At 44.2% G+C, this 27,507-nt stretch overlaps 2 protein-coding genes and 1 long non-coding RNA gene across 15 annotated transcripts in view; 2 read left to right on the top strand and 1 right to left on the bottom strand.

The window, feature by feature from the left end:
* The window catches only part of LOC132955169 (uncharacterized), a 102,660-nt gene that overhangs the window by 36,982 nt on the left and 38,171 nt on the right, over positions 1–27,507 (top strand). The gene's annotated exons all lie outside the window — the stretch shown is intronic.
* On the top strand, positions 7,147–10,016 carry LOC132955849 (galanin receptor 2a). The gene is made up of 2 exons (XM_061028904.1): positions 7,147–7,638; positions 9,178–10,016. The coding sequence occupies exons 1-2, from the start codon at positions 7,283–7,285 to the stop codon at positions 9,818–9,820; spliced, it is 999 nt and encodes a 332-aa protein (XP_060884887.1). The 5' UTR covers positions 7,147–7,282; the 3' UTR covers positions 9,821–10,016.
* The window catches only part of exoc7 (exocyst complex component 7), an 18,079-nt gene continuing 2,382 nt past the window's right edge, over positions 11,811–27,507 (bottom strand). Inside the window, exons 3-22 of one of the 13 annotated variants that reach the window (XM_061027873.1) lie at positions 26,379–26,563; positions 26,166–26,271; positions 25,591–25,813; positions 25,124–25,291; positions 24,654–24,665; positions 21,177–21,269; positions 20,214–20,282; positions 19,847–19,992; positions 19,605–19,757; positions 18,698–18,796; positions 18,551–18,613; positions 18,220–18,286; positions 16,704–16,742; positions 15,466–15,531; positions 15,257–15,377; positions 14,426–14,521; positions 14,280–14,343; positions 13,038–13,079; positions 12,813–12,946; positions 11,811–12,120 (exon numbers count right to left, since the gene is read on the bottom strand). In XM_061027873.1, coding sequence (XP_060883856.1) covers positions 12,018–12,120; positions 12,813–12,946; positions 13,038–13,079; positions 14,280–14,343; positions 14,426–14,521; positions 15,257–15,377; positions 15,466–15,531; positions 16,704–16,742; positions 18,220–18,286; positions 18,551–18,613; positions 18,698–18,796; positions 19,605–19,757; positions 19,847–19,992; positions 20,214–20,282; positions 21,177–21,269; positions 24,654–24,665; positions 25,124–25,291; positions 25,591–25,813; positions 26,166–26,271; positions 26,379–26,563 — 2,049 coding nt within the window. In that variant the 3' untranslated portion in view covers positions 11,811–12,017. The remainder of the gene's footprint in view (positions 12,121–12,812; positions 12,947–13,037; positions 13,080–14,279; positions 14,344–14,425; positions 14,522–15,256; positions 15,378–15,465; positions 15,532–16,703; positions 16,743–18,219; positions 18,287–18,550; positions 18,614–18,697; positions 18,797–19,604; positions 19,758–19,846; positions 19,993–20,213; positions 20,283–21,176; positions 21,270–24,653; positions 24,666–25,123; positions 25,292–25,590; positions 25,814–26,165; positions 26,272–26,378; positions 26,564–27,507) is intronic. The other 12 variants (XM_061027875.1, XM_061027877.1, XM_061027879.1 and 9 more) reach the window with 12 other exon arrangements.

Here is a 27,507-nt window from a genome sequence, read left to right as displayed (position 1 = left end):
AGAGAGAGAGAGAGAGAGAGAGAGAGAGAGAGAGAGAGAGAGAGAGAGAGAGAGGGAGAGACAGAGAGAGAGAGAGCGAGCAAAGTGACCGATTATCAGCCTGTGGAGTTTTGTCATGAGTGGGTTTGGTCTGTGTTTGTTGTAAAGAGCAGATGTTTTGAGGTCACCGCCGCTCGGTCCGCCTCCCCGCGAGTGTTGACACTTGTGGGTTCGGAGTCAGACTTAATGAGGGAATCATGATGTGTGGGGGCTTCAGCGAGCGAGCCACCATGACTGTTCATATCCTCAAACACAGAGGACGAGTTGAACAGCACCCTGCAGCTCACCATGACAAGTTTCAGCTTCAGTCAGATATTTAAAGTTTGAACCTCACCTACCCCAAATATGTGGCTGCTTTGTTTCCCATCGTCCACACTGAGGTACCGGGGGACGCATTCCTCCACTCGTCCCACCAGAAAGCAACAGCTGAGCGGGGGAAGTTAAAGTCAAAGGAGACGAGAGATTTAGCTGAACAGAATATTTAAAAGGTGGAGCGTTAAAGGCCCGATATCAAGACGTGTACTGCACCTTTAAGAGGCGCTGCTTGTCAACGGGCAAGGCAGGAAACTGCTTGGGGGACCCAGGCCAGTAGGGGGCCCCCCAAGGGCTGACAAACTTCATCCTCTCCGTCTTCTGCCTGCTCCACTTTTCAGAAAAAGGTCACAACAGCTCTGGAGTCAGTGCAGCGTTTAAAGGTTGTTTCATCTTAAATATCATCATGTACCTAACCTTTCTACCAGAGGGCCCCTTACTTTATTTCAAAATAAAAGCAGAGTTCAATTCAAACAGGAAGTAGAGTACTCTCAGCTTAAGACAGTACAAACATTCAAAATAAAAGCAGAGTTCAATTCAAACAGGAAGTAAATTCAAAATAAAAGCCTGACAATTTTTATTTTTAAATGCAAAGTAATGGAATTTTAAACATGCGATTAATCGTGATTAACTATTGAAATGAAGCGATTAATCACAAGTTTAAAAATGTATAATTTGACGGCCCTCTTTTAAAGGATGCTGAATGAATCATTTCCACTTAGATGATAAATACAGTGAAAGGACGGCTCTTTAACAAAAAGCCTCAGCTGTGATTTGAGGACCAAAAATAAATGTTGTAGTGAATCTTCGTTAGTTATCCAGGAGCAGATCCTGAAGTTATAGTTACAGTTCATTTCTACTTTTAAAAACACTGAAACGTTTATTTAAAGATGTCTGCCTCGTGGTTTCTGCTCGTTGTAACGTCTGCATGTTCATGGAGCTGTTGTGACTGAGGAGCTTTATGTTGTTTCTCTGAATGAGAAACAACATGGACGCACGCCATAAACACGGGTCCACTGTGAGCGAGGAGAGAGAGAGAGAGAGAGAGAGAGAGAGAGAGAGAGAAGACACCGGAGAGACAGACCGAGGTGCGTTACCTTCCAAAGGAGTGAGGTTAGAGCCCCCCTTTTTCCCATCCAGCCCATGCTGTGAGTACTGTTTCAGAAGGTTCTGAGCCTTTCGAATGGTCCCTGGTCCCATAAACACAGAGAGACCACAGAGTCCAGAAGAGGAGGGGGGCGAGGGGGGAGGGGGGGCAGCAGGTCCAGACAGCCAAGAAACAGAAGAAGAAGAAGAGGAAGAAAAAAAGGAAGAGCTCGGTGATGAAACACAGCGACCACCACCCCAAGACAGGCGGTACAGTATGTGAAGGAGGGGGGGGGGGGGCACAGCCTAACACCACAGCTACACAAACAGGAGGACCGGTGAGAGAGACAGAGCGACTACAGCTACTACACCGGGGTACACGTGCTCATAAACCGGGGTCATGTAAGAGCAGAATAAACAGGTTAGGTTCAGGTGTAAACACAAACAACACAATAAAACATTCAGTATTAATAACTAACATCATCATAACAGTCTGTTACAGGCTTTAGACATTCAACATATTAAAAACACAGTATCGTAGCTCCATTAGCGAGTTAGTAAGCATGGAGCACACAAAGCTGCATTTTTACTTTAAGCCACAAGGGGGCAGAAGAGAGCAGCATCCAGCTGAACGCATCAGATCATCCATTATCATTCATTCAAACACTTCAGCTGCACCTCGGCTTCAGGTCAAGAGGAAAGGAAACTACCATCGACATGACACCAAAAGGTTAAAGGTCACATATAAACACTTCATGTTTCTCTAACTCTAACATGTGTCTCTAGTCCGTCTACAAACCCCCCAATGATGAGAAAAGTCCAAAAATGTGTGCTCAAACAGGCCGTTTGGAGATTTTCCCTTCATGACATCACAAAGGGCAGTAGCCCCTCCCCCAGGTGGGTGACACTCCCACAGCTAGGTGTTTGTTCTGCCCTCTGAGTCTGCCTTCTCACCGTAAACAATAGGACATGGAGCGAGAAAGACCAGAGTACACCCAAGCCCTTCCAGAGAGGGGGCGTGGTCAGACACAGCTCATTTACATATTTAAAGGTACAGACACAGAAACAGCCTGTTCTGAGCAGGGCTGAAATAGAGGGGTTTATAGACATGATCAAATACAGGATCAGAGTGGATTTAGAACAAGAAACTTCACACACATGTTGAAGAGGAGCTCTGAGACTTCTTTAAACTGGTTGAAGACCGCCTACCTTCTCTGATTAAAACAAATCCAGATCAATACATCAAAATAGTTTGTCTCTCTTTTTAAGGACATTGTTAGCTCGATTATTTGTTCCTCCTCCACAGCAGCTGTTGTGGTGTTTTCAGTGGTCAGAGCTCATTGCCTCCACCTGACTCTAATGGCTTCTTCTCGTTAAAGTTCAAATATTCCCGTCTGCGGTCACTGCCAGCCTGCAGCAGCGTCTGGTCACCACTCTCACCCAGCAGGCTGCGTTCAACATTCCTGTACTGCCCGCCCAGAGCACACACACACACACACACACACACACACACACACACACACACACACACAGGTGATGATGTCATTTCCTGCCTGAGGGGCTCCTGCTCTTGACCTCACGGTGCACAGAGCAGCAGACGGTATCTCCAACATGACTCAGGTTAGTCTTGATCTGATACGTCTGAGTGTTACCTCGTGCAACAAACCAGTCAGGGTGAGACGCTTATCTTCATTCTCAGCGATCCCACCCGGAGCGTTTCAATAGAAAAACTCTCTGATGAACCACTGTGAAATGTGAGCAATGCCAGCTTTAATCTTCAGGTCATTTTCTTCGGCTTCAACAAGTCGCTCCCAGAAGATACCCGTGCGAAGACGAGCTCTTAATTTGTCAGTGATGGGAGCTGTTATCACCAGCTGGAAAACTCAACGACTTAATGCCTCACAGAAGCTCTGAGCCGCCCGTCTCTCTGCGGACGTGACCGGAGGATGCTGGACATGTGCAGCTCCTCTCATGAGGTCTCTCTGTGTACTGAATACAGTTTAAAGTCATTCATTGTGTGTCTGCCGCCATCTGCTGGTGAAAAAGGAGAAGTGTACCTGTCAGCCTGAAATTAATTATTTTTAAAGGATCAATCAGTGAGCTGTGTAGAGAGTGAGATGATAAAGGTATCTTACTATCTGATCATTAAGGAAACATGTTGAAGTGCTTCTCTGACAACAATGCAGCAGCCAGTATGTCCTCCTTCTAACTTTAGATTCTGCTCCTGAATGCTCTGGATTTGTTTGGACCAGAGAAGGTAGGCGCTTTTAAGACACGCCCCCACACGGCCGTTTTGGACGCCCCTCGGTTTGCCAGATATGAGAGCAGTTATCAGGTCAACAGGTGTTGCAGCGATGGAAGCGGGTCAAGAGAAGTGGTTCAGATAGAAGTGATTGTACCCGACCTAAAAAGCCTCTGCATGTTTCTAATAAGCTCCACGAGCAGAAACGTGCTCAAACTAGGATCAATATTGGAGATGCTTTTGAAAAATGGAGAGAGGTTAGAACACAGAAAGGTTTACAGACCCATGCAGAGCTGGATAAACACTGAAGCTTCAGAGTCCACCACATGGTGACCTGAGTGAGCATCGACTCTAGAGAGGAGGGGGGGGGAGACAGCTCTCTATGATGTTTAGAATTTAGACTGGAGTACCCATTTTAAACACTAGGGGTCAGAGTTACATACTGCTCCTTTAAAATATGAATTAAAATCCTGAAAATCTCACTGTTATGATCAACCATCAATTAAATGCAGAATTTGAGTAGTGTTATAAGAACTAAGGCGTTCATCATGAGAATGACTTTGAGCTCAGAAACATGTCGAGCAGTAAGACGGTCCCGTTCTCTCTCCAGACTCGTCGAGCTTCCTCGGTCTTCCAGGATGTTTGATGCTTGAAGTGACTCAGACTCCCAGAGGAGGAAACAGAAGCAGCAGCTTCCTCCCGGATAAAAACAGCAGACCTGTTTAAATTTAGAGCGAGGCTGTTTGCTTTTGTGCAGCTGCCGGAGGAGGTTAATGTGTCCCAGTGTGTTTTTCACCAGCAGTGTGTGTGTGTGTGTGTGTGTGTGTGTGTGTGTGTGTGTGTGCGTGTGTGTGTGAAGTCAGAGAAAGAGGATGCAGGGGTTCAGACGTTGAACAGACCAAACAGGACTCATCGAGGGGGGGGGGGGGGGTGATGCAACAGAGCGACCAATCACAGCTCTCGGTTTAACTTCTAACTGTGCATTAATATATGACCCACCTTTACCTGTCTGAAGGCCCCGCCCCCTCACAGTGGTTAGATCCTCTTGATGCTCCACATTGGTCCTGATTGACGCTTTTCATTATTGGATCTTTTTTCCGACATGTGGTTAACCTTTAGGTTTTGGATGGACACAGCGGCGACTCTAGAGTCTGTCGGGGCCCCAGGTAAGAAATAATCGGGGGCCCTACAACCCACGTTCATAACCATCATGTCCTCCACTGTCCTGACGCTTCCTCCTCCTCGTTCTTCTTTGTAGACTTTCATTTACAAACTTTGGTTTTCACAGCAACAATGCTGCAACGCTGAGGCCCCCCTATTGGGGAGGTTTCCTACTGTCATTGCAAAAATTTGCACATTTTTGCTCCGCTGCTGTGGTTAAAAGTTTGTCATCCCTCAGGGGCCCCCTATTGGTCTGGGGGCCCCTAAGCATTCGCCTGCCTTGCCTGTTGAAGCAGCTCCTCTGGGGGGACACATTGCTCTCCCACACAGAGAAATACAATAATCAATCCCTGATGAAACAAAAAGGAACAATCATCTCCCGCTCCACTCTGGACTCAACACGTCTGAGTTTAGTTATGTTCCTTAAAGGAGCGGGACGAACTGTTCACATGATGGTCCAGCCTCAGGGCCTGACCACTTTGGACCCCTAGCGCAGGTTTAACAGGAGAGGAAAGGAAACCAACAACATGCTCAGGAGCAGAGATGACAACCTCTGTTTTATTAGTTTATATTTTGAGTTATCAACTAAAATGTTATGATACTGATTGGTTAACTGTATGTTCCATCTCATAAATCATTAACTCTGAAATCAATCTGATCAGTGTTTTACATTTTAGAAAGAAAGACTGCACAACGATTTTGAAGAATTTTAAAAATTGAAATTTGTTTAAAAAAATATATTTTTTATTGATTTTTATTGTGAAAAATTTGTAAAAATAATCTTTACATAAGGGAAGTAAACATAATATTGTTTTTATCATAGTTTATGTTTCGGTTGTGACAAATTTGGGGAGAGGAAAAACATTCCAAAACAGTCTAAAAATACAATATCAAATTTGACGATTCTTCAGAATGTGTACTTCAGATATGGAACAATATATATAGGGGAAAAAATTGGGAATAAAACTTTAAAAATGTCAAAATATTTCCAACCTGACTTTGATGGCCTTTATATATAAACACGTGTGTGTGTAAATATGAGCAGATGAAACTGTCCTGTGTGTGTCTGTATTCCTCATGAAACAGTCTGATGGCAGCTCTAACAGGAAACACTTCCGGCCTTCACTGTGCGGTCATTAGTCAACACTGCAGTACTTCAGTGTGACCACAAGGGGGCAGACTGCTCTCACACTCAAATGAAACCATGAGACTCAACAGGTGTGTGGAAAAAAAACTCAACAGGAGACTGATTGTGAGTGTTACAGGGCCACATTTTGTTTCTAAATGTTCCAGATTAAAGATTTACTTTTAGGGGATTAAACTCATTATTTTACGGTGTGAAATTCGTTACTCAGTTTAAATCGGGCTGTGTTTAAAATGATTATTCTGAAAGGTTGTAGCCAATCAGAAGATCAGCCATCCGCCCGCGAGAAAATGATGAGAATAGAATCCTTAAAGCCTTTTTCTCTGCCACAAAAGAGACGATTTCCTCCCAGTCCGGTTCTTTTATTCTGAAAATATTTAATGACAATGTGATGATGATGATGATGATGATGATGATGATGATGATGATGATGTGCCAAATGCATTTGTAGTTTAACATCTGCATACGTAAAGCTCCGACACAACTAATCGGATATTTTTGTCAAACTCTTGTTTTACAGACTGCACCGGAAGTATCTACCTCATGTTTAGTCTGTTTGTTTATTTTTGTGTTTATTGTTGATATTTAATATTACACCTTTGTACAAAGAGAGCACAGTTTACCAAAGTAAAAGTCCTTCTGTGTTTAAGCACACCTGGCCAATAAAGATTCTGATTCTGATTAGTGAAACCTTTACTAAACTATAACTTCACAACATGCTCCATATTTGTCATTTTAGTACAGACACCTGCTGCTCTTCTTCTAGAGAATAAAATAACGACTTTAATCTCATAAATGTATGACTTAAATCACAAAATCTACAAAAATAAATCTGTTTAATGTGGTCCCTAATACTCCTCGGACACAGAACTCAATCAAGTACTTTCATATAATGTGTTAATTTTGATGAAGGTGTGACAGGCTGTTCACCTGGTCACGTGACTTTTATCTCACTAGTTACTTCCTTTATTTAATCATTCATGATCATAGTTGTCCTTTGTTTCCCCGAATTTAATTAAAAGAATGTAATAATATTCTTGTAATTAATTTTCAATTTTATTTTGAAAATTCAAAAAGCATCTGCAATCTTTGTCTTTTGTCTTTAAGGGGTTAAAGTGACAGAGGTGAATGCATCTCATTCAAACCCTCTCTGGGTGTTTAACATTCTTCTATTAAATGTTTCACGCGGGTCAGTCGCCTGGGTGGAAACGCAGCGCGCGCGTAAAGCAGACGCGCGTGTCTCCACGAGCCGAGAGTTCACGTCGATGGACTGATATGTGACCGGTGTGCTGTGAGTGATGAGTGATCACATGAAGATGGACCTCTCCTCCTCCTCCTCCTCCTCCTCGTGGAAAGCGGAGTCCGTGCTCATCTCTGTGAGCTTCGCGCTCATCTTCCTCGTGGGCACGGTGGGGAACTCTCTGGTGCTCGCGGTGCTGTTTCGTAAGGGACAGATGAAGACCACCAACCTGTTCATCCTGAACCTCGGGATAGCGGACCTGTGCTTCATCGTGTTCTGCGTGCCCTTCCAGGCCACCATCTACACTCTGGACCAGTGGGTGTTCGGCGCCGTGATGTGTAAAGTCGTTCACTTCATCATCTTTCTCACCATGTACGCGAGCATCTTCACGCTGACCGCCGTCTCTGTGGACAGGTGAGAATAAAAAACACCTGATCAGATCCTAATGTTGTCAGAGAGAAGCGTTTTAGAACTTACCTGCTGAGCAATCAAGAGAAAAAGAGAGATTTTAAACTTTGTCTTTTAGTTTTAAAAAAGGGGAAATGTGCTCTTCACTTTGTTTCATAACTCATCTTTCCTCCAATCAGCACTGATTGATGAACATTTCCAAACCATCACCACTGACAGGCAAAGCTCAATCAGTGTGTAAATAAACACACTCAGAGTCAGGCTGCACTGATTTCAGATATTCATTCAGTTCCTGTTTTTAATGATCGTTCTCCAGAAGTCACTGCAGTGTTAGATAAGATAGATAATACACGGGAGGAAATGAAAATCATTCAGTAGAGAAAAGCTTCAATCAACTCCATAACCTGCAGCTTTCTGTCTGCGAAGTTAAACACACACTTTGAGGATGGATGTCGAGACCAAAATTCATTTCAAACATTTATTTATTCTCCAAAGACGGACTCATTTTTGTGTGTTTCTCCATGAGTCAGCTTCTACAAAAAAACTTACAATTATATATAAAATAGAATAGAATTATAAAGAAAAAGAAAAGAGTAGAAAAGTACAAATAAATAAATAAGTAAATTAAAATAAACTGTACAGAAGCTATACTCTGTATTAAAGCTAAGGGGGGGGGGGGAGACACTGTACAATGAAATTAAAATATAAATATGTTTTCTTGTCTCTACTTTCTACATCTCTTATTGCACCTGAGGTTATTGCACACATATTTTTTCACATTATATAATTTTTGTTTTTAAGGTTAATATTGCACTGTGAGGTGGTCAGCTGTGGAGCTGGTTCCGCCTTTGAGGCAGGAGGAGTGAAGTTATTTCAGACGCTGTTCCCAGAGAAGGTTGTGAAATAAACGTAGTTAGATCTCCAAGTTTGAACCAAAGCAAGAAAGAGTGTTTTGTTTTTTTTTTTACATTGAATATTCAAATAATCTCACAGTGCGGATCGATTCTACAAAAATGTTGGTGAAGATACATCACAGCGTCGTCTGCATACAGTCGAAGTCGACTTTGTTATTCATTGGTAACGTAAACTTTTCTTTGACATGTTTAAAGTTTGACCTGTGTCCCAAGGCGAGGTTTATGACCTATACTGCAGCCAGCCAGCAGGGGGAGCTCTGAATATTTTGGATGTTGCATCATCCATCGTAATGCACGGTCTATTTAAACCAGAGAAAACAGTCATTTGATTTCACAATGACATATTGTACGATTTATTTTTGTGCTTTTAATGGAGAGTTATGACAGTCGATAGAGTCAGAAATCAGAGAGCGAGAGAGTGGGGAATGACATGCAGGAAAGGAGCCACAGGTGGGATTTGAACCTGGGCCGCCAGCTATGAAGACTACAGCCTCTGTACATGGGGCGTGCGCACTAACCACTGGGCCACCAGCGCATCAGAAAGAGTGTTTTCTAACTTAACTGGAAGGATTGTTAATGATAAATTCAAACTAACCTGAACGCTGTCTTCTTTTGACCTTTGACCTTTCAGGTACTTGGCCATCTGCTACCCGCTCCGCTCCAGACAGATGAGGACACCAAAGAACGCCATCGCCTCCATCGTGCTGCTCTGGCTCTTGGCGTTGCTGTTCTCCGCTCCGTACCTCAGTTACTTCACTCAGATGGAGCTGGCGGGCGCCGTGCTGTGCATCCCGGCCTGGGAGTCCAAACCGCGCTTCGTCATGGACTTGTGCACGTTCGTCTTCGGCTACCTCGTCCCCGTCCTGGTGCTCGGCCTCACCTACGCCCGCACCGTCCGCCACCTGTGGACGAGCGTGGACCCCGCGAAGGACGCGTCGGAGTCGCGGCGAGCCAAGCGCAAGGTCACCAAGATGATCGTGGTCGTGGCCGCTCTCTTCTGCGTCTGCTGGCTGCCTCACCACCTCGTCGTCCTCTGCATGTGGTCCGGACGCTTCCCGCTCAACCACGCCACCTACGTCCTGCGGATCCTCTCGCACCTGCTGGCGTACGCCAACTCCTGCCTCAACCCCGTCGTCTACGCGCTCGTCTCCAAGCACTTCAGGAAAGGCTTCAGGAAGGTGTTCACCTGCTCGCCGAGGACGAGGAACGCCGTCAACAAGGTGCACGCGGTGCAGCCGGTGAACACGGCGAGCAGTGAGGAGACGTCCAAGTAAAGACGACGACCTTTGACCTTTAAGAAGAGGAGGAGGAGGAGGAGCCAACTGAACATAGATGCATACCTAGAAACTCTTCAAGGTGCATCACATTCTGAAAGAGTTGGAAGTAGACGTCTCGAGTCTGGATTCTTTTTGAGAGGAAGGCGACATGTGGAAAACGACAGGACAGAAACCTCCCTAAGGGGGCCCCATCTGACTGCACTCACTCGTGTTGCCCAACAAAGAAAGATGAAGATGGAATTTTCTGTCTATAGGAGAGAAAAAAAGAAAAAGTAGAAAAGAGGAAGAGGAGTAAGCGTCGGGACATGATGCTGATGAACGCAGGATACAGGGGCCCCCAACTGATTTTTGCCCCAACAGACTCTAGACTCGCCCCTGCTAAAGGCTCATGAGGAGGTTTTGGATTGAGCCTTCCAGTCCCTTCAGCATCATTTCTTATCTGTTCTGTGGCTCGATGTATCAGCGTGGACCTCAGAGAGCCTCGCTGTCGTCTGTGTCTGTTTAGACTTTTTTAAGAATCTGCTGCATGATGATTCAGTGTTTCTGGAAACCTGAGTGTTGTTGTTGTTGTAACGTGAGATATGAGAAAAGGTGTCTTTGTATTTCCATGATGGTGCACTACACAACATAATGATCAAGCTGTGAAATAACCGCCATCTGTGTCTGCCTAGCAACAAGTGACAGCTGCTGTCATCGACTGAAAGAAGTCACTTTAAATAAAGAGTTAGTAGACTTCTTCATTTGTCCCTTCTGGGCCTCCGTACATGTGTGGTGGTGACTGTGTCTGCAGAGACTCTGTCCTCTGACTGGATTTTACTGATCTGCTTTGTTCTGGTTGACTCGGGATGTTTCTGGGCGGAGCTGGTGTGTTTCCTCCAGCCAATGAGAGCGCAGCAGGTGAGTTTAGGAGTGGATACAGTTCAGCTGTCCTCTCCAATAAAGGCAAGAAAATGCCCGAAAAATATCTTAAATAAACAACTAAATAAAGAAAGGTAGCCGGTGGCCTAGTGGTTAGTGCGATGTTCCTCGAAGCGGGTGGCCTGGGTTCAAATCCGTCTTTGGTCTCTCTTCAAATCCAACCTGTGGCTCCTTTTCCCGCTCTCTCTCTCTCTCCCTGATTTCTGACTCTATCCACCGTCCTGTCTCCACTGGATCAGATGTGGGATCGACTGAGCACGCTCCAGTCTGTCCCTGTGACATCACACTGTTACATTCATGTGAAACTGGAGCTTTTCAGTTACTGCCTCTTACACTAATCATCAAACACACCATTTATTTTTTCTGAATTCATATGATAAATTTATGTTATTGTAGTTGTTTTTTAATTTAAGTCTAATATCTATTTTTAGTATTATTCTTATTTCCTTTTGTGTATATACATGTGTATGTGCAAGACTGTAAGAACATTTAAATTTACATATATATAGTTTTTTTTAGTTTCTTTTTTACATTGCTATTTTTTTTAATTATTATTCATTTGTTTTCTATATTATTCTGTAATTCTTTCTGTTTAGTCGAATATACTGTCTGGTCACTTGGGGTGGTGGGGGTATTGTGTGTTGTATTGAAATTTTCAATAAAGAGTATTTGAAAAAAAAAAAAAAAACGTAACCTGAAAAAAAAATCGTCTCATTGACAGTATTTCTAACGTTTCTCTCGCAGTTAAAAAAAAAAACCACCCTGAATGCTCGTTACCATGTTCTCTGTCTGCTCCTTAACGATGTGTTTCTCCTGTCGTTGACCTCAGCGGACGTTCAGGAAGGATCAGCTGTTTCTGGAAACTAACTGTTTTTATTTGTAAATTTTATTTAATTCAAACAAACAATAAAGTTAAGAAAAAAACAAACAAACATAAAATCTCAAATTTTGAATGAAAAGGATCAGAAAGAAGACTAATCTTATATCTGCCCCTCTTGTGAAGTGCAAATGAAACAGCTCAGTCTGATAGTTTCAGCTCTGTGTTTTCCTCTGAAATAAAACACTCATCCTCTCATTTCCCTTTATTAGTTTGAAATGTGAAGCTGCGGCGGCTACATTACATAAATACATCAGGTTGGTTTCTTTGTACAAAACATTCAGAAACAAAGAGAGAGAGGAGGGGGGGAGGGGGTGCGAGCGTCTCTCTGAGAGCAGCTCGTGTTGTGTTCAGGGAGACGTCTGTTTAGAGAGCGTGAGGATGAGGGGGCGGGGCTAATCAGGCGGACGTGTCAAACAGCCTCTCGATCATCTCCTCCACCTCCTCCGCTCGATACTTGTGATACTTCTCCGGGTTCTTGGTGAACGAGATGTTGGCACATCTGGAAGACAAAAAAGAGGAACGAGAAGCTGTCAGTGTGAAGAGCAAGGAGGGCTCTGATTGGCTGGAACGGGGGAAAGATCTAGAACGCTGATATAATGCTGCATTCCAGTGTACATGTGTTGATGTGTCTGCCTAGCTCTGCACTTTCAGTACTAGGTCCCCATGTTTCTCTGCAGGTAACCATGGCGACTGAAGCTGAGCGTATTGTTTAGGAGTTGGAGATGATAAGTGTGGAGCAGCACTTGATCACACTGCAGTTATAGCACAGAAGAAGAAGAAGAAGAGAGGAGACGAGTGTAGAATTCTGGGGCGCTGGTGGCGCAGTGGTTAGTGCGCGCACCCTGGGCGGGCGGCCAAGGTTCGGGTCCAGCCTGTGGCTCCTTTCCCGCATGTCATTCCCAACTCTCTCTCCCTGATTTCAAACTCTATCCACTGTTCTGTCTCTCCATTAAAGGCACAAAAAAAAGCCCAAAAATAAATCTAAAAAAAGTCAAGTCGATAGCATTGTTAGCTCATGCTACTTGTTAGCCTACGTTAAAAACACAAGAGGTTCAAGATGTAAAGATCATATTTATCTTTGTTTGACTCTGTGTCCAGGAGAGGAGAATATGTGGACCAATCACAGGGCAGTTAACAGCTTGGGGGGGCAGAACTGCTAGAGGTTTGATGAAAAGTCACGCTCGCTCTCACCTCTGCAGGAAGCTCCTGTACGCGTCAGACACCACTCTCTTCTGAGACTGACGGATGAAGTCTCGCTGCTCTTTGTCCGGGATGGCCCAGCCCTTCTGGATCTTACACAACTCCTCCAGGCCGTCGTTAAAACCCTGAAGAAAAAAGAGTTGTCTGTTTGTTTCTCACGGTCACATTACGACTGTGAGGCTCTCGGGTTTGTGATGAAGGACGGGTGAAACTCACCTTGAATTTGTCTTTTATCACCTGGCGCTCCTTATCCTTCAGCTGCAGGAAGGAGAGAAACTCGGTTACATCGATCACAGGGACCATCCAGGCCTCCGACTGAATCTTTTTTTTCTACACATCTTATGAAATACCATTAAGAAACGGTTTGACATCAACACGTTGTCACTGAATTTAAGTCAAACAAAGTTCATAGTATTTGGTGATAAGCAAGTAAAAATGATGATTGATGATGTTGAGATAGAAAGAGTGAATGAGAATACATTTGAGGGTGATAATTGATCCTAAATTATGTTGGAAACCACACATTAATAATATCTAAAACCATTGCAACACTTTGTAAAACTAAAGAATTCCTGAATCAAAACTCACTGTATATATTGTATTGTGCACTCATAGTTCCATACATTACTGTGTGGAGGTCTGGGGAAACACATACAAAACCAACACTCATCCCATTTCCATGCTACAGAAAAAAAGCTATAAGAATTGTAAATAGATCTGATTATTACGAACCAACTAACGCACTTTTTATTAACATACACGCTTTAAAATTCAGCGATCTAGTAGATCTCAAATCTGCTCAAAACTGATTTGTTTCATTTGTTTTGTTTTTAAAGAAAATCTTGGAACAAATTTTGTTAAGATAAGATAATCCTTTATTTATCCCACAACGGGGAAATTTACATTGTTACAGCAGCAAAGATTACAAACAGAAAGTGAACACAGTACTGTACAAAATAAATGTACAAAAAAATGTATAAGATTTATACATAAGAGATTTGTAACAAGGGTAGGTATAATAAGCTAAAGCTTCAGCCTACACCTTTCCGGTCAAAACTTTTTTTTTTGGTTTTTTTTCTTGTCTTTTCATGAATGCCTTTGTGGATTTTGTATTTTTGTTCTAGCATTTCTGCGTATGTCCTAGTGGAGAACTTTGTATGTTGACCGAAATAAAAATGACTACTACTACTAAATTATGCTCGTACTTTAAGACCCTGAAAGAACTGAGATATTAAAGAGGGGTCTCTGATGTCCAGGTCCCGCTCAGTATGAACATTAAAGTTCTAACACATCAATGATGACCCGTCAGAGAGACACCGGGGGCCTCACTGCGCCTCTGCTTTAAAAAAACTGGCACACTATAAACGCCTCTTCAGTGCCAGAGATCGTACACACGTGTTGAAGTTGACACGTCTGCACCAGAGTTTAAGAGAGAGAGAATAAAAATCAAGTTCTGACCTTGGTGCCGGGCTGGAAGACGGGCATGTTCCTGTCCGTCAGGTGCTCGGTGACTTTCACCCAGCTGTGACACGCAGACAGAGATGAGTCAGAACATTCACAGGTTTATCAGGATGTAGTAGAGTTTGTGTGAGCAGCGTGGTTACCTGCTCTTGTACATGTAGATCTGCTGCTCGATCAGCTCTCTGTACGAACTCTCCGCTTTCTTCTGCGTCACCGTCACCAGCTGGATGAGCTCGGACCTGAAACAGACCGAGGGACACTTCAAAGTCTGACAGCTCACTCCCTTCAGATTCTCCTTCAAATAGTTTTATCAGATCAAGAAATGACCTCATCCATTTTCAGCAAACATCCTCTTTTTTTTTTTTTTCTTAACTTTCTGTTTCTCTTGGTTTATTTAAAAAAAATTTAAATCAGGCATTAAAGGAGCAGTATGTAACTCTGACACCTAGTGTTTAAAATGTGTACTGCAGTCTAAATTCTAAACATCATAGAGAGCTGTCTCCCCCCCTCCTCTCTAGAGTCCATGCTCACACAGGTCACCATGTGGTGGACTCTGAAGCTTCAGTGTTTATCCAGCTCTGCATGGGTCTGTAAACCTTTCTGTGTTCTAACCTCTCTCCATTTTTCAAAAAGCATCTCCAATATTGATCCTAGTTTGAGCACGTTTCTGCTCGTGGAGCTTATTAGAAACATGCAGAGGCTTTTTAGGTCGGGTACAATCACTTCTATCTGAACCACTTCTCTTCCATCGCTGCAACACCTGTTGACCTGATAACTGCTCTCATATCTGGCAAACTGAGGGGCGTCCAAAACGGCCGAGTGGGGACCAACCAGAATAAACACTAAGAGGCTGGAGGAGAAACTCTGACTGTCTGAGCTACGGCCTTTTAGCGTTCACGTGTTTAGCGCCCCCTTCAGGAGTTCAACAGGTGATCATAGTTTCACATTTCTGTCACTAAATGTTAACGACTCACTTCTCCAGCGACTTCAGGATGTAGTTGTAGTTGTTGTGCAGGAAGATGGCGCTCAGAGCCGAGTCCTCGTACACTTTGGATTTACTGAGCAGGTTGAGCTGCAGGTTCCCCAAAACCTTACCTGAGAGGAGAAACAAGGTGATACCATCAAGACTCCAGCAAGAGCCAATCACACAACAGAGACGTTCACCTTCTTCTTCTGCACTCACAGATATACGTGCTGAGGAGCCGCTTGTTGAACTCGGAGGTGTAGCTGCTCGCCGATGAACTCGTCTCTGGAAGAAAAGTTAGAAGTTAAAAACAGACTGGATGATGAGTTCTGATCTGATAACAACACGTCTGTCATTTTCTCTTTAAAAACGATGTGTTACACCTTTAACCTGCGGCGTTAAAAACAGAACTTCACCAACGCAGAAAACTCTCAGAGCCCCGTGTCCACTTAGCGTTTTTCTCTGAGCGTCAGCGTCCGTTTTAAATTGTTTTCGATGAGGAGAGAGCGTTGGCAGCAGCTCTTGCATGACGCTGGTCGCTGTGCTTTTTCTCCGGACGGTCGCCTGCTGACAAGAAAAGCACTGCAAGTCCGTCCTGTCTCCATGGCAACAGTCTGTTGTCAACGGCCGCTGTGTGAGCGACACTGCTCCGTTACTTTTTAACTGCATGTTTAATATTTTAGATCGTTTATTACCCGATCAAACACGGAGCGAGGAGGATGTGAGTACAAGACGCGATCTGTGGGCGGTAAAACTACGGGGAATATCATAGATTAGGAAAAGAGCGGCGGTGACGTCAACGGCGCCTTTCTCAAAAATGTTCACCTTGAAGCGCTCGGAGCGGTCGTATAAAAAAATAAAAAAGTGCTCGGAAAAAAGACGCTGGGCGCTGAGTTTTTTCTCCTGTCGGCCGCCTTCTGCTGCTGCAAACTCTCCACTCATTGAAATAGTTGAAAAAAGACGCTGCTGTTCAGAAAAAACGGTGAACAGGGGGGCGGGATCTGAATTTGACCAGTTGATTTTGACTCATGTTATATTTTGAATTTTTTTCAAGTTGTATTTTTAGATCTGAATTTGACAAATCGAATTTGAGCAACCTGAATCTTTTTGTTTATGATACTTGAATTTTTGGATCTGAATTTTTCAGGACAAATAAATTCAGACACATTGTTTTCAGTAAGTAAAATATTTCAGTGCTATGAACTCAGTGGTGTTTAAATTTTAAATATTTAACATTCAGTGGCTGTTAAAATTCAAATAATTATGTCTCTTATTTGCTTCCATAGGCGGGGCCTAACTACTCAGCAGCGGATCTGACGGCTGCTGTTTGACATTTGTGGACGTCAATCAAAAGATCATAAAATAAACACAGTTAAAGATGCTTTTTTTAACGGTGGATTTGAACTTTATTAACAAACAGTACTACTTCCTGAAAAGTCGGTGGTACTTGTGCTTACCTCGGGGGTCTAAAGGAATATTGTAAGTGTCCCCCAGTACTTAAAGGACGGAAGCAAGGAGAAGAGAAAGAGGCACAAAGTGCAAAAAGGTTAGAAGAGATTTGTTAGTGCAGAGTAAGCAAACTGTCGTCAGCCAGGCAGCGAGGAGGCGGGACATGAAGGAGGCGGGGCATGAGGGAGGCGTGACATGGGGAGGCGTGACATGTGGGAGGCGGGATATGAAGGAGGTGGGACATGAGGGAGGCGGGGCATGAGGGAGGCGTGACATGTGGGAGGCGGGATATGAAGGAGGCAGGACATGAGGGAGGCGGGGAAAGAAAAGCTGCAATCAAGAGGAGGGACAGAAGGGAGCCAGAATCCTTCAGAAACAGGAAAATCCAAAGAAAAATCCAAACCAAATCCAGTTTGAAATTATGAATGAATCTTTTGTTAAATATTAAGTGAAAACTTTAAACTCATGCTGGAGAGAAAGGGCGTCACAGAGGTTTCGGCTGCAGGGGGAGAGAAGGAGTCTGAAGCTGCACGACGTCAGAGGAAACACATCACAGATACAGAATGAGGGGGGGGGGGGGGGGGGGACGACGACGACAAGGTAAAAGTGTTGATTTGATGGTTGATCAGTGAGAAGGTCCAGAGTGATGGATCTTCATATCTCATGTTTCCAAAGATGACCTCCTGCAGCAGCATCATCAGTACTAACTAACAGACACATCTGGATTCATGAAGCACAGCTGTCTAAGTGTTTGGACCGTGTCTTGTTTTAGCTCATCGTTCATGGACTGGAAATAAAAACCATGGGACCCGTGAAGCTAAGCGTAACTAAAGCTTCCTCGTGATTCTCCAACTTAACCCTTTCATTCTCCTGACTGTGTCCGCACAAACAAGGCAAACAGCGCCTGAAATCGCCATGACAACAGCAGGCAGGAGGATTTTGCAGTACAGTGTGTGCCAGAGTGATGACAATAACTAAATCAGACCTTGAACCAGGCTGTAAACATGTTGATTCATGCTGTAAAAAAATATATTTTTTGAATGGGTGTGTATGTGACTTCCTGTGCTCAAGCGGACACTCGACAAACTGCAGGATTTTACACTTCCGCATCGGCTTCATTTTTGAAGAGTGGAGGTTGCCGCTCAGTTCCACAGCGACATTTTCACAACCATACTGTGTTTAACTTTTACTTTATAAAAGCGTGTATGAGTGTCACACAATCAGCACTTGAACCTCGTTGTTTCATTTCCAGCCCAACGTGTTAAAGCAAAGAGCCAAAACAAGAAACGTTTACCGGTCAATGTTTATACTGAATAATGAAGTGTTAACTGGAGGTCTTAATGTACACACATGTAACCATCATGGCTGATATGAACACTAAATGAAACAGTGTCTGTGCAGCCAGCAGGAGGTCTGACATAACCATGAGCTAACAGCTCGTGTGTGTGTGTGTGTGTGTGTGTGTGTGTGTGTGTGTGTGTGTGTGTACTGTGTGTGTGTGTGTGTGTGTGTGTGTGTGTGTACCTTGTGAGGCCAGCATGGCTCCGGCCGTCTCGTGGAAGTCCAGCAGCTGCTGCAGGAACAGGATGGCCTGTGGGAGGGAGAGGTCAAGGTTAGCATCACCTCGGCTTGTGTTTATTACACACACACACGCACGCACACACGCGCACACACGCGCACACACACGCACACACACACACGCTCTCTGCCCGACGCTGTCAGCAGTTTCCATGGAGACGCACAGAGACGGACAAACAGAGAGGACCTCTTGCAGAAAGGTGTTTGAGTTCGAGGTGCAGAGAGAGAGAGAGAGCAAACGGTTACATAGCGGCGAGGTGAGCGAGCGTTGACCTACGTTGCTGGTCAGCTCGTGGACCGTTCCATCCTTGGGCATGTTGTACTCTTTATCGGGGTCATTCTGAGGAGAGAGAGGGGATTGGTTAACGATGGATTGAACTGGTCAGTGATTGGGTGATGGGAGGGTTAACTGAGAGCATCTTACCTTGATGCTGTCTGCAAACTCCTCCAGAGCTTTGGCTCCGATCGTCTCCATGGACGTGATGAGGGTCGGCAGCTTGTTCTTGGTGCTCGCTGCTGTCCCCTAAAGACACGGGCAAAAAAAAAAAGCTTCAGATCATCGTTGAAACATAGTTTACCCTCAGGCATCAGTTTCATTTACTCTGAAGTCACCAAGGACAAAAAACTGCTTTAAAAATAGAACAGATTTATTTTTTTCTACTTTTTATTTGCATTAATCTCTTACACAACTTCAGTCCTGCTCAAAACTATCAAATATTGAGTAATTATCAGGAATTTAACCCTTTAAATGCCAGAATCATGTAATCAAACTGGCATTTAAAGGGTTAAATTCCTAAATCTGATGCTATACAATAACTAACAATGCATCAAAGTCAATATTTTGGATAATCTTTGACATATCCAAGACTGATTTAAAAAAAAATCCCCCAGCCACCAAATGTTTGTTTTATGGAAAATAACTCATGTTTGTGTTTTTTTTCATAAATAACAACAGTGACATCAAGTAATCAAACAGCCATTTAAAGGGTTAAATTCCTAAAAATGATTGGATGTTTTGTAGTTTTGAGCAGGGCTGAAGTTGTTTAAGAGATTTATGCAGAAAAAAGTAGAAAAAAAATATCAATCTGTTCTATTTTTAAAGCAGTTTTTTGGAAGTGGACATTTTTGTCCTGAGTGACTTCAGAGGGTCGTAAACATGTTTCAGTGTTCTATTGATCTATTAAAAAAATAAAATGTGCATTCCAAAATGTGTCAAGAGAGACTTTCTTACAAAAAATGTGCCATATGCACTAACAGACAAAATGATGACCAGATGAAGAGGAAACATTTGCATGAGGGTTAAAGACTGACGTTCGGTCGGGATGATCTACCTGCAGCGTGGCGTCAAAGTCGGACTTGTTCATCTTCAGGTGTCTGAGGATGGGGAAGATGGTGAGCACGGCCGAGTAATCGTGACGCATGATGGCTCTGCGCGCCGCCGACACGATGTTGTCTCCTTCCAGCATCAGGTTGTCCAGCGCCTCCTGTGGACGGACGAGGGAACGCAGAGAAGAGAAGACATTAAAACCTGATCTCCGTTAACTCCACTGACCTCAGGTGAGTCATGTCTGACCTGAATGAGGGAATCGAAGGTCTTCTTCTGGTGGTGCTCGGGGATGATTTCAGCCAGCAGGGCGTACTCGCTCTGAGCCAGCTTAACGAACGCGCTGATGCAGTGGATGTAGGAGTCGATCTCGATGTCCAGGACGTCGTCCTTCCCTGAGAGGAGCGCCGGGAGAGGTCGAGTCAGACAGAACGTTTTCTATTCTGTGTGTCAGGTTGTTAAAAAGCAGTTTCAGTGTGTTTGTATTTATTTATTTATGAAGGTTTGTTGATATTAACTCTGCAGGCTGACCGTGTGTGGTCAAATAAAAAATGGCGCCCGTCTTATAACCCCCCGCTGTGTTCCTTCTCTTCCCCCACGTTTTCCCGGCACTCACCTGCAGCGGCCCCGTGCTTCTCGGTCAGGGCGTCAGACAGGTGTTTGACCCGCAGGTCGTGATCAAAACCTGGTGGGTGGGGGGGGGGAGGGTCAGCAGGGGGCCTAGTCAAACCTGGGGGGTCGTGACTAGGCCGGGGGGGGGGGGTAAACCTGAACCTGGAAGATTTGAACCGTCCACCACCAACCAAGCACTCAGCGGAGGGGGAGGAGAGCAGGGGACACCCACTACAGTCAGGTTTGTGTGTGTGTGTGTGTGTGTGTGTGTGTGTGTGTGTGTGAGAGAGAGAAAAAGGTCACAACAGCTCTGGAGTCAGTGCAGCGTTTAAAGGTTGTTTCATCTTAAATATCATCATTTCTACCAGAGGGCCCCTTACTTTATTTCAAAATAAAAGCAGAGTTCAATTCAAACAGGAAGTAAATTCAAAATAAAAGCCTGACGATTTTTATTTTTAAATGCAAAGTAATGGAATTTTAAACATGCGATTAATCGTGATTAACTATTGAAATGAAGCGATTAATCACAAGTTTAAAAATGTATAATTTGACGGCCCTCTTTTAAAGGATGCTGAATGAATCATTTCCACTTACATGATAAATACAGTGAAAGGACGGCTCTTTAACAAAAAGCCTCAGCTGTGATTTGAGGACCAAAAATAAATGTTGTAGTGAATCTTCGTTAGTTATCCAGGAGCAGATCCTGAAGTTATAGTTACAGTTCATTTCTACTTTTAAAAACACTGAAACGTTTATTTAAAGATGTCTGCCTCGTGGTTTCTGCTCGTTGTAACGTCTGCATGTTCATGGAGCTGTTGTGACTGAGGAGCTTTATGTTGTTTCTCTGAATGAGAAACAACATGGACGCACGCCATAAACACGGGTCCACTGTGAGCGAGGAGAGAGAGAGAGAGAGAGAGAGAGAGAGAGAGAGAAGACACCGGAGAGACAGACCGAGGTGCGTTACCTTCCAAAGGAGTGAGGTTAGAGCCCCCCTTTTTCCCATCCAGCCCATGCTGTGAGTACTGTTTCAGAAGGTTCTGAGCCTTTCGAATGGTCCCTGGTCCCATAAACACAGAGAGACCACAGAGTCCAGAAGAGGAGGGGGGCGAGGGGGGAGGGGGGGCAGCAGGTCCAGACAGCCAAGAAACAGAAGAAGAAGAAGAGGAAGAAAAAAAGGAAGAGCTCGGTGATGAAACACAGCGACCACCACCCCAAGACAGGCGGTACAGTATGTGAAGGGGGGGGGGGGGGGGGCACAGCCTAACACCACAGCTACACAAACAGGAGGACCGGTGAGAGAGACAGAGCGACTACAGCTACTACACCGGGGTACACGTGCTCATAAACCGGGGTCATGTAAGAGCAGAATAAACAGGTTAGGTTCAGGTGTAAACACAAACAACACAATAAAACATTCAGTATTAATAACTAACATCATCATAACAGTCTGTTACAGGCTTTAGACATTCAACATATTAAAAACACAGTATCGTAGCTCCATTAGCGAGTTAGTAAGCATGGAGCACACAAAGCTGCATTTTTACTTTAAGCCACAAGGGGGCAGAAGAGAGCAGCATCCAGCTGAACGCATCAGATCATCCATTATCATTCATTCAAACACTTCAGCTGCACCTCGGCTTCAGGTCAAGAGGAAAGGAAACTACCATCGACATGACACCAAAAGGTTAAAGGTCACATATAAACACTTCATGTTTCTCTAACTCTAACATGTGTCTCTAGTCCGTCTACAAACCCCCCAATGATGAGAAAAGTCCAAAAATGTGTGCTCAAACAGGCCGTTTGGAGATTTTCCCTTCATGACATCACAAAGGGCAGTAGCCCCTCCCCCAGGTGGGTGACACTCCCACAGCTAGGTGTTTGTTCTGCCCTCTGAGTCTGCCTTCTCACCGTAAACAAAAGGACATGGAGCGAGAAAGACCGAGTACACCCAAGCCCTTTCAGAGAGGGGGCGTGGTCAGACACAGCTCATTAACATATTTAAAGGTACAGACACAGAAACAGCCTGTTCTGAGCAGGGCTGAAATAGAGGGGTTTATAGACATGATCAAATACAGGATCAGAGTGGATTTAGAACAAGAAACTTCACACACATGTTTTGAGGAGCTCTGAGACTTATTTAAACTGAAGAGGAGGAGGATATGTGACCTTTAAATGTCTGCATGCTGAGTGAGAAAGCATGACTTAAAGAGTTCATATTATGTCCTTTTTGGGGTTCTTATATTTCATCTATGTACCTACTTTTGTACGTTCACAATAGCTAAAGTCCGAAGAAAGTGTCTGTTTTCATGTCCTGCTCCTCCTTGCTCCCTCTACGCTCTGAGTCCGTCAGCTACACTCTGTTGAGCCCACACTGTTAGACCCCACGTGGGCCAAGTCTGCTCTGATTGGTCTGCAGATTAGATCAGTGATCTCACACTGACAATGACGTCGGACTGACACATTTTTATCGAGGGGGGCTAGAACCGAGCGTTACATGCGGCTAATGCTACAGCTAACAGGAGGACGTAGGAGAAGCCGCGTTTCTGCGGACTTTGAATTTTTGCACATAGATGTGACTAAACATGCACAGGACACTTGTAAAACACACTAAAGAGCATATAAAACCAAGAAGAATATGGAACCTTTAAGACTTTACATCAAATATTCTAAAGACCCAAAAAATGACGAGCTTAAAGAGGCTAGAAAAACAAGTTCTCATCCATCACACAGTCTCTCACTCAGTTATGAATACAGAAGAAATGAATGATGAGTGGAGCTTGAACAGATCAGATCACTACTTCTACACATCTGGATGAAACCTTTTCCTAACAAAAGTTTCCTTCTGATCGTTATGTGTCGTCGTTCTGACTCTTCAGGACAAGCAGCAGCAGAAGCAGGGCGAGCTGTGAGTGTTGATCGAGTTCATTAGAATCAAGCCGAGCCGTCAGCAGGAGAATAAATCAAAACAGAACAAAAGAACGGCTCCATGATTTAAACAGAGCGGACAGATTAATGCAAGAGGAACAAAGAAGACTACACACGTGATTACGACCACACACACACACACACACACACACACACACACACACACACACACACACACACACACACACACACACACACACACACACACACACACACACACACACACACACACACACACACACACACACACACACACACACACACACACACACACACACACACACACAGAGTCTGACACAAACACTGAACTCTGCAGGGTCTACTTCAACTGGATTTAAACGAGCTATCAGCACTTCAAATAACTTCAGGGTAAAACTTGAACCACTCATTTTTAGAAGTCATTTCAAAAACTGAGTTTCGAGACGATGCTCTACACGAGATCTGCTTCTGCAGCAAGCGTCTCGGACGGCGAGTCGGCGACCATGAAGGAGGGGAAACCTGTCATCCTGCATCCTCACACCTTTAACTTTTTCTTAAATATAAGGAGTGGGGGCTGCAGAGCTAAGGTGATACTGTGTCTGCGTCCACTTATAAAGAAGCTTCAAGCTCCCTCTTTGGGGGGATCACGCCTGATTGGACGCTTGCTGCCGGGCATTTAGAGGCGACATTGCACGCCTAAATGAAGAGGTTAGGAGGTTAATATTAAGAACATGTGTAGTGCGGGATGCTTTGTGTTCATGGTGTGCGAGCTGTGCAATGTGATTGGCTGCAAGTTGAATGAATGAGTTTGTAAAATATGACTCCTCCCTCCCTCCTGCTGGCCGACTTGTTCATGTTAAAGGCTTGTGATGTGATTTATTGATCCAGCAGATGGATTTTTACCAGAAATAAGCGTGATCTAGAAACACAGTTAAGCAGTGAGTACAGTATGTTATTCTTCTTTTCTCTAGTCCCTCAATTAAACAACTTTTATACTCGAGGGGAGGAGTCAGCCGGCCGTCCTGGCGATGTAAACAAACTGAAGATAGGACTCTGAAAACTCTGAAAACATCACAGACAGTGGGACTCGGGTGTTACACCCATTGTAGACAGTCATGACTCACAGAGTTATTTTCAGAGGATATACTTGATTTCTGAAAAGTGTGAAAAAATGCATATAAAGCCTTTAACGATCAGTTCATATGCTGCTAGCTCCGCCCCTTTCAAAGAAACTCTGGGTCGACTTATCAGGTTGATCAGCAGCCTCGAGTGACGGTTTAGCTTTGTCGGGGTGTGTGTTTCTTAATCCTAACTTTGACTCTCTGATACAGTCGCTGCAGGACACACCACCAGTGACACTACGAGCTTCATTCTACTCTAAAAACAAACAACAACAACAACAACAACAACAACATCTCTCCGGGGAACAGAGAAACGTCTGCTGGCTTCACGTCTCTGCTCAAACTAATCTCCGTCTCTGATTTCACACACGGACAGAAGCAAGCACGAGGCGCACACACTCAAGCTTTGTGTTTACCTGGGATGAAGACTGTCATCATCACAACACGGGATTATGAAGGAGGAGAGGATGAAGGATTAGTCTGAGTTCAGAGTGAGATCACAGAGAAACAGAGACGTGTGTGTGTGTGTGTGTGTGTGTGTGTGTGTGTGTGTGTGTGTGTGTGTGTGTGTGTGTGTGAGTGTGTGAGAGTGTCTGTGTGTGTGTGTGTGAGAGTGTCTGTGTGTGTGTGTGTGTGTGTGTGTGTGTGTGTGTGTGTGTGTGTGTAGAGGTCGCTGAGGGTCCTTGAAACTCCATTATGTGTCTGGATGTTGATCAGATGGATTTCCGTGTGATGTGTGGAAGCTGCTCTCTGATTGGATAACCTTCATTATGCAGACTCATGTGTGTTAGACGGATCTCTCTAAAGTGGAGTGTGCTGATTGAACATTGAAGTGGAGTGAAAAGCGAAAATCACAAGTCTGAGAAGCCTCCCTCCCCTTACTGACCTGGTCTCTTTGGAGCCTTTTTGGTGGGCGTGTCCTTGCGCTTGGTTTGGACGGCGGGCGAGTAGAGGATCCCGGAGGAGGCGCTGTTCTTCCGGAAGTGATCCTTCAGACCTTTGATGGAGCGGTCGAGCTGGTTGGACCGGATCTGGAAGTAGACGTTCATGAAATCTGCAGATAGAGAGAAAGAGCGGAAATAAGAGGACCTTAGTGGGAGTGGCCTGTGGTGCTGTGCATTCTGGGATTTGGTGTCTTTCATCCACATGAGTCAAAAAGACACTTTCTGCCTTTTCACGGCCAAGAAGGCACCAACTTCAAAATGTATTTCACATTTCTACATATATGACCCAATGTCAACACAGATCCATGTTTCAACGGGTGAAGTATCCCTTTAATGTTCAAAGCTTAAAAAAAAAAAAAATTCTCTCTGTACTGATCAGGTCTTGACAAGCTAACCGTCACCGGCGTACCCTGGTTGCGTCCGTACTCCACCAGCCAGCCGGCGATGCAGATGATGTCCTGGAGGACGGCCTCGGGCAGGTGCTCCAGCATCACGTCCTCCTGCACCTCCAGCTCCTCATCCACGCTGATGGCGTCCAGGATGAGGATCGGGGGAACGGGTTTGCTGTAGCGCGTCAGGAGGCTGCGGAACTCCGCCTCCAGCAGCTCTTTGCCTTTCTCAAAGCGCGCTTTCTGCAGAACAAAAAACAAACGACAACTATTTGGTTTTTATTTTTTATGACAGCAGTGTGCAAAAAAAGACCTTCTGATAAATGTTTGAACAACAAATTGAAATTCAAGCAGAAACTGAGAGCTGTGTCAATCACATCTTCCACCTCTTTGTCAGTAGAGCTACAGCTTTAAGGGAGCAGTATGTAACTCTGACACCTAGTGTTTAAAATGGGGTACTGCAGTGCTAATTCAAAACATTGCAGACAGCTGTTATAGTAAGCTCACTGTATCATTTAATTCAGTAGATATCTCACTGATTGCTCCTTTAATAAAGCGGTATATATACGTTTAAAGACAAAGGTTAATACTGCACCACTGTGTTGAGTTCGGGGCTGTCGGGGTTGTTATCCTGAAAGTATTCCACCGCTTTCTGAATCTTTGCAATACAAGCGAGATATTCATCCAGTCTGCCTGTTGGCCTGAAACAGAAAAAAACCCTCAACATTATGACCCATCTTTCATTTTCTTTTACATTTTACATTTTCTCTAAGGTCTAAATCCACATCATCAAATATATAAGTCTGACCCCTCTCTGATGATCCGGTCCGTGTCTTTGGCCACGTGGTAGTAGCTGATGACGTGGTCCATGCAGGACAGGGTCTTGTCCACGTTCTCCTGCAGACGCTGCAGATTCTCCGTCTGCTTGTGGACCGGGATGATGGAGTTCTCCAGCTGCATCAGGCGACTCTCGAACGAAGACAGGATGGATACCTTACAGATTCAGGAAACAACGTCATGAATGAAGAGGAGAGATCAACCCTAGCAGTCTGTGCTGGATCCAAAAACTAATAGGTTTAAAGAAGTGGAAAAGATCTGTACACCAGGGAGCTCCCATTAAAGGGGGAGTCGGCATTAATGGGAGCTCCCTGATGTGAAGATCTTTTCTGCTTCTTTACCTTATAGATTCAGTTTTTTTTTGGGGGGGGGGGGGGGGGGTTGTCACCAAATAACACCAGGTCAAGTTTTCTGAACAAAGTTTAGACTTGTTGCACTTGCCTGTCTTGGTCGGGACTCTCTAATAAACGAGACTCTCTTTGAGCTTCTCCTGACACCAACACCTCTCACCCATGCAGACTCTCAGCTGTGAACTTTGCTGTTTTTACTTCCTTCCATTTGCCATGCACCTTAACTGCCTCTACTTTATCTCATGCACTACATCACTTTATTCTATCCTTTCTATTTCAGTATTCATACAGCTCTGGTTCCTGATGTTTCTTATCCATCATTGCACCATGATCACTTTATTTATCTCATTTTTACCTTTACAGTTATATTGTTCATATTACTTCTGTTGTTCCATTATTCACCATGCACCTTAATAACTTATCATTTAGTATTTAGCCTACTTGCACATAGCTCTGTATATATATATATATTTCTCATTTACTGCACAAACTAAGAAATTTTAATGTTGACAGCACTATGCTGAAATTATTTTACAAGACTTTTATTGTGTGCTGATCTTTTGTATTCAGTGTTGGGGAGGAGCACTGTCCTTACAAAATAGGAACAAACTGGGCAAGGTTATTAAACTAGGCAGCGAGATAACTGGGAAGCAAATGTTCAGCATTTCTTTCCTGACAGACCGGTACACACTGAGTTTAGCCACCAAGATCACAGCTGACCCTCTGCACCCCCTTTGGACTGAGTATGAA

The sequence above is a fragment of the Labrus mixtus genome, chromosome 21, assembly GCF_963584025.1.
Source record: "Labrus mixtus chromosome 21, fLabMix1.1, whole genome shotgun sequence".
Classification (NCBI taxonomy): domain Eukaryota; kingdom Metazoa; phylum Chordata; class Actinopteri; order Labriformes; family Labridae; genus Labrus; species Labrus mixtus.
The sequence above is the reverse complement of the archived record's forward strand: the minus strand, read 5'-3'. Positions and strand labels throughout refer to the sequence as shown.

Bases quoted from the DNA above. Each gene is read 5' to 3' on its own strand.
- LOC132955849 (XM_061028904.1), top strand. From the start codon at position 7,283: ATGAGTGATCACATGAAGATGGACCTCTCCTCCTCCTCCTCCTCCTCC. The intron at 7,639-9,177 runs GTGAGAATAAAA...TTGACCTTTCAG, and splicing joins ACCGCCGTCTCTGTGGACAG to GTACTTGGCCATCTGCTACC.